Source organism: Tricharina praecox, assembly GCF_024521635.1.
Source record: "Tricharina praecox strain CBS 144465 chromosome Unknown BZA05scaffold_44, whole genome shotgun sequence".
Lineage (NCBI taxonomy): Eukaryota > Fungi > Ascomycota > Pezizomycetes > Pezizales > Pyronemataceae > Tricharina > Tricharina praecox.
The window spans coordinates 79,225-96,982 of NW_026250446.1; the positions used below are offsets into that span (position 1 = coordinate 79,225).

At 52.5% G+C, this 17,758-nt stretch overlaps 3 protein-coding genes across 3 annotated transcripts; all 3 read right to left on the reverse strand.

Annotated features, from left to right (window-relative positions):
• Window positions 1–4,772: 4,772 nt before the first annotated feature.
• Window positions 4,773–5,411, reverse strand: BZA05DRAFT_449368 (uncharacterized protein; the record flags this gene model as incomplete). Its single annotated transcript, XM_051487351.1, has 3 exons — window positions 4,773–5,080; window positions 5,134–5,209; window positions 5,289–5,411. 3 exons carry the CDS (start codon window positions 5,409–5,411, stop codon window positions 4,773–4,775), a joined length of 507 nt encoding a protein of 168 aa, XP_051334909.1.
• Window positions 5,412–15,212: 9,801 nt separating this feature from the next.
• BZA05DRAFT_209484 (uncharacterized protein) lies at window positions 15,213–16,253 on the reverse strand. Its single transcript, XM_051479598.1, has one exon. It carries the CDS (start codon window positions 16,055–16,057, stop codon window positions 15,434–15,436), a length of 624 nt encoding a protein of 207 aa, XP_051334910.1. The 5' UTR covers window positions 16,058–16,253; the 3' UTR covers window positions 15,213–15,433.
• A 197-nt stretch (window positions 16,254–16,450) lies between these two features.
• Window positions 16,451–17,539, reverse strand: BZA05DRAFT_427662 (uncharacterized protein; the record flags this gene model as incomplete). Its single annotated transcript, XM_051486072.1, has 1 exon — window positions 16,451–17,539. One exon carries the CDS (start codon window positions 17,537–17,539, stop codon window positions 16,451–16,453), a length of 1,089 nt encoding a protein of 362 aa, XP_051334911.1.
• Between the last annotated feature and the right edge of the window lie 219 nt (window positions 17,540–17,758).

Consider the following 17,758-nt stretch of genomic DNA (forward strand, 5'->3'; position numbering starts at 1 on the left):
TCACTTCTTATATACTTTCCTGTACACCCTCAGAACGCAGCCACAGCCATGACGGCTTAATATTTGTTGGATATTATTGGCCGCATGTAGAATATCCGCACTGCGCAATGCGCACATGGTTTACCATCTCCCGCCACTGCGCACAACTAGGCCACCGTCGCGATAACATAAATAACATAATGCATAATACCAGGGTCTACTATATGCTAATTGTGGGTATCTACCCCGCGTATGTGGCGTTCTCTGGTGGTTGTGTGGGGTTCTGGGCTCGCGCGGCAGTGCTTCACCAGATAAAGCCGAGTCTCGACTCTCGTGCTACATACAGGCTGGGCGAACATGCGCGTACTCAGCCGCACCCCCTTCCGCGTGCCCACAATTTCTGTGACACTCAGCGACAGATCATGAAGAGTTCAGTTCATTGGTGGCATCCGTAGCCCAATCGCTTACTTCGTCGATCGTCTGCATTCGCCTTGCACAGCACGCTGCAGTGCATATCTAGCGAGTTTTCACCCGGAACGTGACAACTAAAGGATGACCGTCCATATCACGTGATGAAACTATGATCACTCGTCCCGAAAGGGCCTACACTAGCTTTTTGCAGAAACACGAGTGAGATATAATGAAACCTCCCGTCCTCGTCCGAGGCCCAGGGCGGACGGACTGGACGATGGAGAACACTGCTGCAGGAGGCCTTAGGTATGTAGTAACGTAGAAAAACAGTGACAATGATGGACTGCTACATTGACTGATCTCCGCCATTACTGCTAGGATATGCAGCACATAACCTCACAACCCCCTCCGTACTGCGGCCCACGCCCACCATTCCCCCTAGCCGGCCTACGTCTTCGGCCATTTCCCCTCCCCTCCCTCTGTCGTCGGCCATTTCCCCTGACCCTACTGTTCCTCCTGACCGAACCCCGCGTTCTAACGGACCCTCTGTGTGCTGAACGGCCGCTTCCATCTCCTATGACCGGTACCCGCCCTCCACCAGAACTACTGCTCGTTCCTGGTCGCGGTGGAAACGGATAAGTGCGCGGGGTAACCCTTGCCTGAGGAGCAAGGGTGTTCTAAGCCGGTGCGTTGCTACAGTAGTGGTTGTGGGTTTAGTTATAATAATTCACTACTATATTATAGTGTTCGAGGCTTAACAGGTCTATTGAAGTGCCGTTAAGTACGAGCGCTCCAACATCGCGTAATTCACCCCTTCGTATCGCATAGATCAAGGCGGGTTGACCCTGGACGAGAGCGTTGGGGTCAACGCCATAGTCCTGGGGCATCGCCGGCGGAGGGTGTCGTGAGCGAGCCATGGCAAGTTGTGCGCTTCCATTACCGCCAAAATAAGCACCCGAGCCGCCACTGCAACCACCGTAAGCGGAAATGCTATAGACTGTTCCCGGTACTATCTTACCATTCACCATCGTAGTCATCATCATCGCAGTCATCGCTATCGGAGTCATCATCACCGTAGTCACCACTATCGTAGTCATCACTGTCGTCGAAGTCGTCACCGTCGTATCGCTCGTCATCGCTGCCGAAGCCGGTGCCTTCGTAGCGCTCGTCGTTGCCGAAGCGAGTACCTTCGTTGCCGTAACGCTGGGTAGACTGGTAGGCCGTACTGCCGTTCCTGCCGTTGTAGGCCATAGTCGTCGATTGTGTTGCTGCCAGCTGGTACAGAGGAGGTGAGGATAGAGATTCGATCAACAAGGTTGGGTTCTTTGTCGGAAGTGTATTGGGAATTTGGGATCGACAGGGCGCGGGTACTAGGTGTAAATAAACTCAATTCTGATTGACATATGTTGCTCACTGCCACCGGTGCAGCTTTTGAGCATGGTCGGTTTCACCTCTTTTGTACTTTCCCGTACAACCTCCGCACGCAGGGACGCCCAGAAGGCTTCATATGTGCTGGATATTATTTGCCGCATGTATTGTGCTCCTAGAATATGCACACTGCGCGCATCGTTTCCGATCTCCTGCCACGCGCTGCGCACAGTCTTCACGTATGCAGGCCACTGTGGCGAGAATACAATCGGTATTACCAGAGTCCGCTATATGCTAATTGTGGACATCTATTGTAGGGTTACCGGATTACCGTAAAGTATGAGCCGTGACGGTAAAGTTCCCGCCTATGATCTATCAGGCATCGGGAGCCCGCATAGGTATGTGCGGTTCTCTGGTTGTGGGGGACTCTGGGCGTGTGCGGCTGTGCTGCACCGGACAAGGCTGAGTTTCTTGGCGTAGATATGGCTGCAGACTGTGCGAAAATCCGCGCATCCAGCCGCATCCCCTTCCACGAGCTCACACCTCCCGTGACATTTAGCTACAGATCATGAAGAGTGATGAAACAGTCATCCTGGAGTTCATTGGTGACATCCGGTGCGCAATCGCTTCCTTCGTCGATCGTCTGCATATCTACTCTACCTTGCACATTACGCTGCAATGCAAAGCAAGTTCTCGGCCGATACGTATTCAGTGACGTAACCCGGAACGTATCCACTGAAGTATGACTTAGATAATATGCAGAAGCACAGCGCAGCTGTTCACTAGCGAAAGCATGATCGGTTTATGCATCGACCGACGATTCCACTTGTTCAGACATACCAATAGTGCTCGTCAGTGGTCACCCCCTCCGATCGCTCCAGGCGCAATGAAGGAACTACCACGCTAGGTAGGTATTCAGTGTTCACCACCCCCGGTGTGATCTGTAGAACCAGAAAAAAAACAAAAACCGTGCTGGGCTCGATCCTTTTTTGACCAGTCCGTCCGAAAACCGCTCCCGGACGGACTGCCAAGATACAGCGCAGTCCATTCTGAGGTTCAGGACTGACGGACTGGGCTATGTCGAAAACTTGAGTGCATCAATGCAACTGTGCTTCTTCTGTCCAGATCTGTCTGCCGACACGGACCAGTATGCACGTTCGTGAAGTCTTCCCCGACACATCTATCCTGTTCTGACTCCTCTTATACCGACTAGACCTAGGCTTCGGTTAGTTTAGATATATGTTTTGTCACAGCCAGACCCTCCAACAATTCGAACTGGGAACAAATCGGGGTCGTTTCCAGACCAACCAACTGTTGGGGGGGTAGTGAACTGAACCAACTGGCAAACTGAACCAACTGCCGGGTTTTGAACCGAGAAAACTGCTTGGCCCAACAGTCCAATGAGACTTAAAATGTTTTCAGCTAAACCTGTCGCCACCACAAACCCACTGGCCAACCACGTACAACCCACCACCCACAGGCTACCATCATATGCAGGTCGCTGCCCCAGTTGACGAGCGCCAGGACTATGCTTCATTGCCTGTGGAGAAGAATGGTCGAAGCTGCACTGCCGCATTCGAATGGTGGCTGAAACCGCCACAGCAACTGAGGTTGAACGGCTGTTGTCTGACTGCAAGATGATTCTGACTGTTAAATGAGCGTTCAGAGATGTAGCCGTTGGATATTGCCGCTCTCGCCGGAGCACCACCGCCGGCAGACGAGCAGCCGCCAGAGGCGATGCACGGGTGTGTATATATAGCGGCCTACCGCCGTGGCTGTAGAGAAGTCAAGTAATTGGGACGATATATTTCACACTGACAGATCATCAGCATCCCTGGGTACCGAGAGTGTTGAAGTTCTGGAGAGTATCAAGAGGCTCAACCACCGTACTCTCACCATGGGCAGATAGCATTAGAGAGGGAAATAATTCAAAATCAGTACTGTACAAATCTTCTATCGCTATTTCCGTGCCCAATCCAACCTATTATACACACTAAACTCATTTTCTGTCGCTTTTGCCGTGACATTAGGACCCTATGTCGGCCTATTTCCCTCCCCTGACTGAACTGTCAGTTCCATTTTTATCGCTTTTTCCAGACCAATAGGACTCGATGTTGGCCAATTTCCCTCCCCTAACTAAACTGCCAGTTCATCTGCTGAACTGATAGTTCTGCCAGTTTTCCCGGGAACAACTGCTAGACCTACCTAAACCAACTGGGAACTGACAGCCTCTATTCCCAACTGAACCGGGAACAAAATCAACCCAAACTGAACTGTTTCAACCGGTATTCCCATTTCAACTGACTAACTGTTGGAGGGTCTGGTCACAGTGGATCTGAGCGAGAGACAGAGAGAGATAAAAACGTGGTTGTTTAGATACAGAAGAGAACGAACGGGCAACATTGAGAGTATATAAAGAGATACAGAGCATGAAAACCTAAGTTCCGTCATTTCCATCATCCAAGGTCATGCCATGATAATTCCCCTCGTGATATCAAGCGAGTTTGTCATGGAGTCGGCCATTGAGTCGATCACCCGCCGATCACACGTCCGCGTTGATGCTCGAGGCCATTTAACAGGATTCCTTCACCGACACTAAGTAGACCTACCAGACGTTATCCACCCAAGTCTGCCATGGTCGGCAGATATCAGGTTAACCATCAGCAGCGAAGTTTCCCTTAGCCTCCGGCGGTGGGCCGAGCGGCTCGGGCGCCTAATCTGTTTTTTGTTAGCCAGACGTATCCCGACCTATGCATGGTCGGTCCGGATATATCCTGTCCTGACCAGATAACCCTCCCTCCCTCCCTCACACGAGTACTCCACGCTGACTCGGCCCGTAGGCAAAACCCAAACAGCAAAAACCTCGTCCCTTCGCGCAGCGGCCAGGAAAACGATGTTTTTTTTAGGGGAAAACCCGTAGGTAAAAAACCTCACCACGTAACCTGTGGGCATGGAATATCAGGGGGTTCACTCACCTCTGCTCCCGACTCTGCGCTCGGCCCGTCCGCCTGCCATCACGCGCCAGCGGTCCACCCCATACGTCCGCAGATCGTATCGACCGTGGCCCCGCCCTCCGCCACCAACACCAGTCTCTCCTTCGCCGCCGCGTACCGCTTCGTATCTGCTGCTTGCCAAAGCTTCTGAGGAAAGGTGCCAGCTTTCGTCTGCCGCTTTGCGAGCAGAGAACGGAGTGGACACGTCGAGTAGATGCCAAACCGGCGGGCGACTTCTACTGGCAGCTCGGAAAGGCTGGGCTGGCGGCCTTTTCTCACGAGCGGCGACTCGGCTTCCAATCTGACTGGCTGACTAATGCACACATGGCCTAACACAATTACCAGCAACGCAAGTAGGTATGCGCCAGGGAAAGAAACTTACATCCGGCACGAGTATGCCGTCGGGCGTACTCTTCGCGACACCGCTGGCGGGTCAGCACGTTCTCGGCCGCGCTGAGCTACATAGTTATAGTACCTATCAGTCTACGTAATCATGGTAGTGGATTATGATATCAAGAATGAATTGCGCGGACTTACATCCTGAAACCGTATTGCGCCTCTCCTCACCTCCTTAATGGCCAGCACGATCGCTGCCTTTATCTCCTCGGTTGTTGCGGTGTAGGCTGCACCGATCAGGGCATAGTAGCACCTGATGGTCATCGTGGATCTTTTGGGTAATCCGTAAAAAAAGTGTTGCGGAGAGCGAAGAAAGTTGTCGAGATTGTTGCTGTCGGTATTGTGGCAGGAACGGGGGAGATGGTGTGGGAAGGAAGGATGGATGGTTGTCGTCGAACGATTTATAAGAGTAGCAGAGCCTCCGCGAGTCCTCACCGTCAATAGCACCTGGGAGTTGAGGGTCGTTTGCGCAGGCTTGATTCACTCTGACACTCTCACCACGCCCGTCGGCTAGTACATCAGGTGAAGTTTGATGGGGTCGAACGCGGCCCGGAACCACCAAATGAAATCGATGACGACTATCCAGGCTTATGGCGGCTACTTCCCATCCTGCGGCAGGATGTTCGACAATGAGTGGTTGGTAGGTGACGGAATTGCAGTCCCGACCTGAAGATTTTTGTTCTGGATATATCCCGACCTATCTCGATTCTCGACCATGCTCAAAATTGGTCGGGATTGGCCTATGTAGAACACTGGCTCAAACCCATATGGTCCCCTATATCTTCCTGGATGCCCATTGAGCCATGTGCAGAACTACATAGCTACAGATATCACTACAATACAGATAGACACCTCAGAAAAACGTCGGGGGTCTGCCAATCACTGTACAAAGTCGCGGCGACTTCACTCCTACTATTTCCATGGTTTCTGACAAAATCCTGAGAGTAAACTAAAGTAACATCGCAGCAATGAAACGTCGCCAATTGTACCCCCCAGTTTTGCCATTTTCCGAACCATTTCTTGGAGATTTCCAAACGTACACTGACAATCGATGGGAATAATATTAGCGAAACCAAGTTACATGCTATGAAGCCGGAGTGGAAATGGAACTCACCGACAATGAGCGACATATGCCTTTGTCCTCCGTCAGGATTAGTAGTCGGCGTCAGGCCCAAAACGCAGAGGTCCCCTGACCACTCTCACAAGGTACTCATCAGATACCCTTGAGGGACGGTTCATAACTTGCGAAAGCGTTTGAAGAGTGCGGGGAGGCATGGCCTCATCCCGACCAGATCGGGCCATGGTGGTCATGAACGCACGGGCCCTGTTTTCTTCGCGTTCATCCAGCTCGTCAGCTGCGATCGTCATCTCTTCGACCGCATACGAAGAGTCTGGTGCACTTCGGAAAGGTCCACCGTGCCAAACGGAGTACACCCGTGGCTCAAGATTGACGAGGCGAATGCACAAGCAGCCATGAGTGACACACAATGGGCTCATGCGGGGTTGGCTGATGACTGGGCTTCTGTTAGTGACATTTTCGATCTTCTGGAGCACGGACGCCCTACCATGAAGAAAACTGGTCGTACGCATGATCTCGACAGGATGGTTAGGGGCCATGGGGCAGACATAGACAGGTGGCATTTCCATCTCGGGGTCGGCTTCATTGGCGTTCATGCTGGTGTTACCGACGCCCTGCGGAATGATCCTGTTGGTTAGGAGATGCTTCAAGCGCCACATCATCCGAAGGAACCGAAAGTGGAGGATGGAAGCCCGCGTTCGCATCACTGGCTCGGGTTCTACCGGAGGAGCCATTGTACCGAGAACCTGTTGGTGCGAAGGCGTTTTTGGTTTGAGTTTCGGGCGGTGTCGAGTCTGTGGTTATGGCCCGGTCAAGATCAGCGTATACCTGCCGGATCGGTGAAATGAGTGTTGCACTCAAACTCGGGAATGAAGCTGTTTCGGGGGGTGAGGGAGGAGTGCGATTTACTTTCTCGAAGGTTTGGTTGTACTCTGGCAGGAGTAGCTGCTGCACCAGCGGAACGTGGGTGTTTTGTGCGAGACAGTTGAGTTTCAGCTTTCAATTTCGAAGTGAAATAGAAATCACGCGGCTCAACGGAGTGCCATTCAAAACCCCTCAGATAGGGCTCACCCTACCCTATAACTAGGGTACATCCTTCGCCTCGCACTCGGTTATCCCACTCCAACCCTTCATAAAACCGTTAGCATTTTTCTTCCTTTCGAAGCTACACATCATCCTTCTCGAACATCCTTTATCCAGCTTCTCTACCGACCTCCATAATCCAAGATCAAAATCGACAATAATGCACCTCCTCCGTGCGTCGCTCGCCCTCTTGTGGTTGACCACATCCGTCTCCGCCGATCGTACCATCACCGACGGCAACGTGGCCTGCTCACACATTCATGAGGGTTGTTCATTGAACCACCCTTCCGTTTCGCGTGTGACCGTCCGGAGCACCGATGTGTATGCTTTCCCCACCTTCACGCATACCCGCGGTTTAGATATTCTAACTCTCTTTCGCAGTGGTCGCCCTACCACCTTTATGTGTGATAGAGATATCACGACCACTATCACCCGCAAGAGACCGACGGTGACTAGAATCGCCCGTGAAGAGCACACGACCCTTCCTTCGACCCGCGAGGTACAGGCGACTGCTCCTTCCAGCCGTACCGATTGTGATATCACGGTCTCATCGACGGTCTCACGCGCTGACCAGACGACGACTCGCGCACCAGTCTTCGAAACTCGCTCTACCACGAAGGAATGGATCGTTCCGACGCACACGTACCACCACCACAACCACGATGACAAGCCCTCGATGCGCTCTGTCGTCGCGAGAACCGATCGAGGTCTCACCACCCACAAGGACGAGCTGTTCACTAGGTCCATCAAGTCACGCTCTGAGGTCATCAGCACCGATCGCGAGGTGGTCAACTCCCGTACCACTACCCGGGAGTGCGAGCTCCCGACTACTCGCCAGGTTGAGCGCCCGACCGAATCGGTTATCACTCGGTCAATCTCCCGCCAGGTTGAGCGCCCGACCAAATCGGTTATTACTCGGTCGACCGCCTTTAATACCGGCCATGATGATGTCGCAACTCGCACGATCATCCGCAAGAACGAGCTGTCCACTAGGTCAACTAAATCGCGCTCTGAGGCCACCAGCACCGATCGCGATGTGGTCAGCTCTCGTACCACTACCCACGAGTACGAGCTCCTGACCACCCGCGAGTATGAGCGCTCGACAACCCGCCAGGTTGAGCGCCCGACCAACTCGGTTATTACTCGGTCGACCGCCTTTAATACCGACCGCGATGATTTCGCAACTCGCACGATCATCCGCAAGAACGAGCCTGTGGCTACCTCTGCCGCAGAACCTATTGCGCGTCGAGTCACGAGCGAGGATATCTCTAGGGTCATGGAATACAACAACGCGCGCGGCCAAGAGCTTAGCTCCTCCGAGGTCGACGAAATGAAGAAGTTCTTCAGTGATATCAACTTCCTCTGCGAGACGTCCTCCGGTAGTCCATTGAGCAAGCATGTTCAGGTCGCCGCCAACAGCATGAAGAAGTGGGAAATCAACAAGAACTGTCCTCAGACCAAGCCTTACGACGGCTCTTGCACGAACCATGCCGTTCACAAGACAGCGAGGATTGCTACCTGTGGCAAGTACTTGCACGGAATGAAGTGCCACTGGGTTGTCTGGGCTGCGCAGCTCCTGATCTCCTCGTGCACCGAGAGGTTCGGCGGCGAGAGCTACGTGGGGGGCCAGGTGTTCAGGAACGACTACGTCAAGGTCGTCATCATCAAAAACTGATGAAACCAAGACGTGTACATACGAGTACATATAGGCTTTGCAGGAGGGTTCGGATATTGGTTTCTTTCTGCTAGGCTCCTAAAAATAAAGGTTTGATTTCGTTCGTATCACACTGCATTATGAGACCCGTGAACATTGCTGTAGATAGAGATTGCCGAACTAGTAGCAGGAGCGATATTTCCGCTTGTGTAAAACTGAGTATCATGGTCAAAAACCGGGGAAGCGGATCTGTGCTGCCTCTACTGTGCCGTATTTCGATAGGTCAGTTTCGACACCCAATGGAAGCTGCGCTGTAATACATCGACGTTTCACATTCCGCCACTCGGCGCCCTTGTCATTCCAGCTAATAAAAAGCTCCAGCCGCCGATCACGCGCCTGTTTTCGGTAGCCTGCCGAGTGATTTAGCATGCAATTGCTCGTAACTGCAGGAAACATCTAGGCGACACAGATCCCTTGAAAGGTCGAAAGTGCATGCAATACGTGGGCTTGGGGCTAGGCTCAAGCATGTTGTCGGATGTGCAGAACCCAGAGATATACAATAAAACAGTAATCAAGTCGTGCCTGATCCTCTCGGCAGGTATGGACGGTAAATCCGCATCACGAGATATCACTTAGTTCACCCGATGCCGCAGTACATGCGATAACGCCAGCGGAACGTAGGTTTCATAAGGCTACCAATGGGTATACTTAACTCTCTTGCAACAAGAGTATCTTCTGTGTTGTTGTTTCCTAGTACGAGCGTTCCAACTACCTTTACGAGCACGGGTACGCTACCGTCACTCGACACACTCACGAACGATGTTTAAAAAAAAACCGAGTTTTGACGAGGATAATCCAGTTTACAAATTTAATGACGAGGGTAATCCAGTCTTCTTTTTTTAGACGAGGGCAATCCAGTTGTTTTTTTTTAGTTTAGACGAGGATGATCCAGTTTACAAATTTAATGCCGAGGGTAATCCACAATAAGCGCTCGACTGCCGTGCTGCGCCACAGCGCCAGCGCGCCAGTGTCAGAAAAGAATACCACAGAGAGAGAACATCATCAATTGATTCTGGCATGCAGCATTAGTACCTACTAGACCATACAACGCAAGACTTCTGCGGAGAGTAACGGTGCCTATGTATGCGCCTTTCTGCACGTAGAGGCACAATGGCCTATGCCTTTGCATTTTGAACAGCGGGTCTGCGGTGGGGCACGATGTGGGATATCTGGCAGTACTCCCTAATGCGCCTGCTGGTACTTCCTTCTTATTTCACCCTTGGTCATCCGCTTCTTTGGGGGTTGCCCTTTAGCAACACAGGTGAGTGGTGGTTCACATTCTGCCACGACCACCACGACCACCACCACCTCCTCCTCCTCCTCCTGCTCGTATTTAGACCCGCGGTTTTTAGTTTCCACAATCTTCTGTCTTTCAGCATGCATGTTTTCGATTGAGACCGGTGGCATTGCAGCATTGTATGCTGCAATCCAGCTATGCCGTGACATGTACTATAATCAGGCATGAAAGCTATCGAAATCTTCTTGACAGCTTGGATAGCTGTCACGGTGGGATAAAGAGGTTAAACGGTTGGGTGATTGGTATGGAACTATTCTGTTCTGAAGCCGGCACAGCGTGGCAGCTGAGCGCTTAACTAGACAGACAAAAAAAACTGGATCAACCTCGTCATTACATTTGTAAACTGGATCATCCTCGTCAGAACCCGGAAAAAAAAAGAAATTCCGGAACCTGGGTTTGAACCGCAGCAAAAGAGCGTTCTCCCCAAGGTTGCTACCCTTGTAACGGTGTGGACCTTGAGTACCGGGTGCCGGTACCCTCACCACTTGGGAATTTCACTCCAACTGAGCCATGATCACCGCTTGTGACTTCCCTTGATTTCTAAATCATGAACCCGACTCCGAACGAAGCAAGCACAAAACGCAAGCTATCAACCCCAACAGCCAAACATTTTATTTCGAGTGCCCTCACCACCACTTGGGAAATTTGCTTCATGTGAACATGGTCACTGCTGGTCATTTCTTTTCGACTCGTCGCCACGATCCCGAATCCGAAGCAAGCAAAAGACACAGCTATTAACCCTAACATCCGACCATGATACGAGAGATACTTGCATTCATGACAGCCGACAGTAAGTGCCAACCCATGGAGAGAGGCGTAGCGGTGGCAGCAAGGGCACCGAATGACACAATATATCACTCGGAATCAGTGAAGTCTTACCGAAATCTCACCTACGGCTATTTCGTTTAACGTGCGGGCCATTACTCAGCTCTCAGACCTACTCGCCAGCTTTCTGATGGTAGTGCTCTCATTGGTGGGGTTCCCATTGGTGATGTTCTCATCAGTAGTGCTCTCACACATGTACCGCCGGGGATCGCCTTGGAAGTTGTTCTCATCAGTGGTGCTCTCACACATGTACCGCCAGGGATCGCCTTGGAAGTTGTTGCCGAAGGCTCTCTGGATACCATAGCAGGGATATAGAGATCTGAGTATGTGGTCGTGTTACGAGGAGTCGGGCAAACAATGGAGTAGAGTAGGTACTAGGTACCTATTTGGCAGCTTTACCTGGATCGTCATACTCCCTTCTGCCAGAGAAGGGCGCGAGCCAGGTTTACATTGCATCTCTTTCTGTACGTTCCTCTAGGTACGCCTACCAGTACTACAGGGCAGATTACGTTGCACGTGCGCACCGAGCCGTTCACGTGACGTTGATCTCGTAGGGAGATGAGATGCGATAAGATGACGCCTTATCCGTGTTGGATGAGATAAGATGCCTCCATCTTCCCGTGAGATGCGATAAGATATCGCTCCTGATGATAGCACGTGACAATTGATAGCAGCGCAATATGGTTGGGGACATCTAGTTCCGGAGTGAAAGCATCCCCACTTTTGACGTTCGGTTAGTTCACAACAACCCAATTAAAAAAAAGGGTACTTTACAGCGATAGAGAAGAGGAAGGAGATTATTTTTAAAGACCCCGATTTTTTTTTAAAACGTGGTAGAGTGGCAACCAAAATCCAAAATAAATAGACGAAAAATGATTTAGTGTGGGGAGGCCCCGGGAATGTCCATGGCAAGGCTGCCACAGCCCTGCTTTAGCACGGCTGAGTTTCCGATTAGGTAGTCGTGGCACGCCCGATTACCCGATCGGGACGTCTTGGCAGCACAATATGGTGGCTAATTGTTGTGACAAAGAACATTGTGTACATAAATGGAAAACAATTGCCTACAAATTTGCTACTATTCCAGATTATCGCTAACCTGTTGATGAGCTTTTTATATCTGCACCTTGGAAAATTGACAAGAACTGGCCGAGAAATTGTAATTTTCGGTCCCGGTGGGCTGTGGAGCGCTGAAGCTCCGGAGCTGTGGAGTGGGCTGCGGAAGCGCGGTTAATGGTGACAGACCTGTGGAAGAATGGAACCGATGGAATGAGCGTGCTCGTGCGATCCAGATGAGTGTTTTATCGAAGAAAACGGGCAAGAACTGGCGGAGATATTGGAATTTCCCGTCCCGGCGGGGCCATGGAGCTCTGGAGTTGGCTGTGGACGCCTGGTCAACGGCGACAGACCGGTGGAACAATCCAACTGATGCAACGAGCGCAACAGTGCAGTCCAGGGGGTGTTTTATTGAAGAAAATGGGCAATAACTGGCCCCGATATTGTGATTTTCGTTCCCGGCGGGGCCAGTTGGCTGCAGACGCCTGGAAAAAAAAAAGATTAAATAGATTTAATAAATGCCATTGTAATACCGCATTTAGATTTTGATTCCCGTGATCCGAATGTCCACTTACTCCGGCACTAGATGTCCCCAACCATGGAAGAATAAGTAGCGGAAATGCTGCAAGTTTAACTACAGAGAACCGAAATAAGGCCGCCGACATTCAGGATGTTGATTGAATGCGGTATCGAGTCAGCGAATGACATACCTAGTTCCGCCTGTCGTTGTCGGTATGTATTATAAATTGGTTTGCTTTTATCCCGATGATCTCCGTTGGGGTTCATGGCCAAGCGACTGAGTTCCGAGTAGGCGATATGCAGCAGGCTTGGTACACCCGTCCTCCTCAATTTCCAAACTCTCTCCTTCACTGCTCCATCACAGCCTGCATGTTACCTACCGGCAGGCCCCTACCATTGCCTCCCTCTATTGTTGCCGACAATTGAGGGTCTACCTTCGATCTTTGACTGCTCTCGAGTTGTGCTCAAAAGTACCTCACAAACGCTTCCCGTGTTTCCTGCTCCTCTCGTGCTTGAGTAGGTATATTGGACTTTCAGATTGGTGTGCCTTACACGTTACCTCCGTGTTGCTGCCTCGCTCTTTCCCCTCCGTTCCCCAACTTGGAGCTTGCACCCCTTTTATTGACACACGTGGGTAGAGGATAGGTAAGACTGGGGGCATGGATGATGGCGGGGAATGATGAAACTGTGAGCACAACAAACAGCACCACGTCCGCACAGCTGGTTACGGCAGGGAGGGGAGAACGTCTTTACGTTTGATGGTAGCACGAGAATATTGGTAGGACCTGACGAGTTGATCTAACAATTCCGGTTCTCAGCTCGATCGTGCTGCTTGTCGAAGTTGCTTTTCTAATCTCATCTAATCTTGAGAACAGGCACGTCGATATTTACGCAGAACTTACGTCCTCTCTATACCTTCGTACCCTTCCTCAATCCATCTTCAGTTCTTTCCGTTTGTTTGGTTTTTCAGTGAAGCGACTCGTTTGCGGTGAGCACTTTCCTCCCCATCTCCATGTGACGCGATCACAGCGCATCACCCGCTTTCACATGCGAGCAGGTGAGGTTCTTGGTGCAACCGCTGATGGTATCGTTCTGAAGTAGTAGGCTCGTACACCTGCCGCAACCCAGAGCCATCTAAGATACGCAGATATAGGACGTACTACACGGAAACGTCAGGAATCCCGACAGACCAGCCTTTTCGCCCGCGCGTAAGAACCTACATCGGTGTAAGGCACTGTATCGATGGTCAGAAGCTTCGCAGAAAACCGAGGCTCCTTCGGAAATGGGCAGCCATCTCGCCCATCCCAGCCGTCCGTTGCGAGAATCTCTAGTGGCAGACACAGTGTATCACTCGCCTTTCCACCTCCCCGTCACCTTTGTCGTCCGATAGGGCCCCCTCTACTTATCCCGAGTACCGTATACTGCCAGTAACGTACCTGACCCCGCCGGTCGTACCCCACCACCACCCCAGTACACCTCCATCACATATTCACATATTCCCATCCGAGCCGTGACGATGCGACCCCCGCTAACCTGCAAGCCCAGGGGCCCGCATACGGCATCCAGCGTCCCATTCCGGCCGGCTCGGTAAAGTTCTCCGCACGCAGGCATCCACCCAACCGCCTCAAAGGCCCAACCCATCGACACAGACCGACCGACAGACGATCCCGTGTCCAGCCGTTGACCTCCGCCTCCAGCGCCCCGCCCCACCATACTATACTGCACGTGCGCCGCGCCCGAGTGCTCCCTTCGCACCGATTCTCACCGCTTCCGAGCGCTCCCTTCCCGTCGCACCGACTCCAGCGCATCGCAGCCCGAAACGACAGCGACAGCGCACCCCAATGCCCATGGGCACTGGGCAGAGGTGCATACCGCGCCCAACCCCAACACCAAGACCAAGACCCCCGCGCATTCCCGCATCGATACCGGCACTCCGCGGAGATGCGTGCGTGCCCCCCTGAGCTCTGGTGCTGCTGTGCATGCCTCAGCAACGAGTGGGTGGGTGGGTGGGTGCCAGGTAGGTGGGGCGCGACGACTGGTGGGCGTGACCACGTAGGAAGGAGGGGGATTCGTCGGATTCGTCGGATGATCCGTGGCATAGGTATGGCATAGGTGGTTATGCTGTCGGATGATACTTCGTCATGTATCTTCTGCAGCGAGCGAGCGAAACTCGGGCCTCGGGAGTGGGAGGGAGTGACATCGGATTCGCCTTCGCCTTCGCCTTCGGGCCGGTCGCTGATACCCCCCTCTGTCCGATATTCGATATCCCATGTCGCCATCGCGATCGCCGGTCGCCCTGGCCCGAACCGAAGTACTTCCTACACGTAGAGTAGACTACACGTGCACCCCCCGCCCGCCCGCCAGAGTCCCAAGCAGGGTACGATCCAATCTCCGGGTACTTTCCCACCTGTGTCCGCTTCACCGGCAAAACTCCGCATCCCCTGATCCCCCCCCAGCCAGCTCCTGTGCTCCAGTGGAATGCGCACCCACCGGCTGTTACGTACTCCCACTGCCCTCGATCTCGATTCAATCCCAATTTCCATACTAATCACCATACTAATCACCAAAACAACCCCCAATTCCACAATTGCGTGGTTTCACACTCAATCACGACACTCTAATCACGTTAAATCACGTTAAATCACGACAGACACTCAATCGCAGCACTGCAGTGAGAAACAAGTCAATAAAACAAGTCAATCGAACAAGTCAGTCAGTCAGCCAGTCATCCCTTGCCCTCGCCCTCGCCCTGCAGGGAAAGAGAAAAAAAAACCCTTCAAAGAAAGCAAGCTCTTTCGAGCTCTAACCATAGTATAGTACATATAGTAGGTGGCTCTAGGTATACATAGCATACATAAATTATATACAAGATTCCCCCCCTTCCCCTTCCGTGCACATGAAAACCCTAGATATACAATACACCCTTCGTTCCCATCCAATCCAGTACACCCAGCCAGCACCGTGCCATCCATCCGCGAGTACTGTACATGTATCAGTAAACTCTCAACTCTCCATCCGTAGGATATCACAATCAACCACCACCCCTCCTCCATTCCTCGCGCCCGACCGTCCCTATGAAACAAAAACAAAATGAAACCAAACCAAGTAATAAAACCCCAGACCCGACCCGACCACACACCTCCCAATGCAAATGATGCTATGCTACCCAACGCACGCGCGCTTATCCGAAGAAAGAAGACAGAAGGAAAAAAATAAAAGAAAACGAAAGAAAAAAAAGAGTCGATCCCAAAAGAAAAGAAGAAAAAAACCAAACCCCAGTCGCCAAGTTGCAGTACATTAAGAAGATGCAAAGAAGAAAAAAACCACAAAGTAAAGAGCATCAGAGAAAGAAAAACAGTCACCCCTTCATCCCCTTCCCCGGCCCCCCTGCGACAACGTCATCGCACGTCCCTAGCGGAACGCTTCCCGCGGCGGAGCGAAATAAAAGTATATGACTGCGAGGGACGAAGGTAGGGATGGGTGCTGCTTTGCCGATTGGTCTATTCGATAGTTCTTGTCGACACGAGGTGTATATAGTAGTAGTAGCAGCGGAGGAGGGGAAGAAGAAGAAGGAACTGGTACGAGTCCGTAATGTAATGTACAAGGTCGATGAAGATGGATGGATGGAAGGATGCGACCGGAAAATTTCAGTCGCAGTGTATGCGGAGTCGACAAAAGTTTCAAGATCTGTACCGGTTGCGTCGATGGTGCGGCCAGCACGGGACCTGCGGTTCTCACGCGTAGATGCATGCCCACCGACCAGGGTCTCCGATCGCACGCAACTTGCATGATTGACGTGGCGGCAGCATGTACCTAGCTTTTCCTTGCGCCGTGTCGCTGAGCTTTCCTTCGCGTCGCATGTTCATTTCCAGGACGATGACTCGCAGGAAGTCTGGATTCTCCCGGACCCCGCGTTGCACCGTGGGTTCAGCTACCTCTTCCGGCTTCGGCGTGCTCCGTACTCCGCTTCGACCCGACTTTGACCGACCCGAGATCTTGTACGTCTGCATCTGGACAGCTCCGGTGCAGGGGGATTCGTCGTAGGAGGTCGTCCATGGGTTGAGATAGCGACGCAATGCCGGCGTGGCCTCATCCTCGAATAGGGTTGGTCGTCTCTCGTCCGTGTACTGCGGTGAGATCGACAGGATGCTGCGCGTGAGGTAGTCTGGTTGCTGGATCGCGGCGGCGGACGCAGTCAGGATCGAGAAGCTCCGTGCCGCCGACTTGAGCACGCGTAGCGACGCGGTAAGGTTGGACACGAGATTCAGTCGTAACGCGCCTCGTTTTAGGGTATCTTCGGGGAGAAACTCGACGGGTGCCGGCGTCTTCTCCAACAGGGGGTGGTCCACGCACGTTCGCGGTGTCTTGGTCTTGATGCGCGTCCGGGAATCTCCGCTCGAGCGGCGACGGGACGACGGCGGCGATCCGAAGGTACTCGAAGTCTCGGATTCGTTGTCGGTATCGAGCGATGGCACGGAATCGGTCGAGGTCGAGCGAGTCGAAAGCACGCCTTCGCTGGTCGACCTGGACATGGCGGTCGACTCGTAGATGTCGACATCGGGAGGGCTGAGCAGCAGCTCGAGGGGCGTCTTCGGTATGTACTCGGGTAGACTGCTCTCATCGTCCTCCCCTTCGAGAGGATCCACGCAGACGCCATGAGTCGGCGGTGTCGGTGGCATGGAGTATGCATCCGCCTTACTCCGTCGCGTCGACTTCCTCGGCGAAGGGATCACCGTGCTGGCGAGCAGAGCTGCGACAGCTGTCGAATATCGCGGCTTGTAGTTCTCGCGACGGTTGTTGCGGCCTTTCGAGGGAATATGCATGGGCTCGGAAATCGACGTGTACGTGTCCGCGATGCTCGATTTCGACGAGGCTGACGAGGATGGTCTACGGAGTTCCGAGGAGGGTGTGGGATCCGATAGCGACGTGAAAGGGACAGGTCGGTCGGCCATGGTCGCTAATGTTGATGATGTCGAATGTCGCGGAGTTCTGGTATCCATATTGTTCTGGAGATCCTATCAGTTTGCGAAGACTTGGTAGGG

Bases quoted from the DNA above. Each gene is read 5' to 3' on its own strand.
- BZA05DRAFT_209484 (XM_051479598.1), bottom strand. From the start codon at position 16,057: ATGCTCTTTACTTTGTGGTTTTTTTCTTCTTTGCATCTTCTTAATGTA.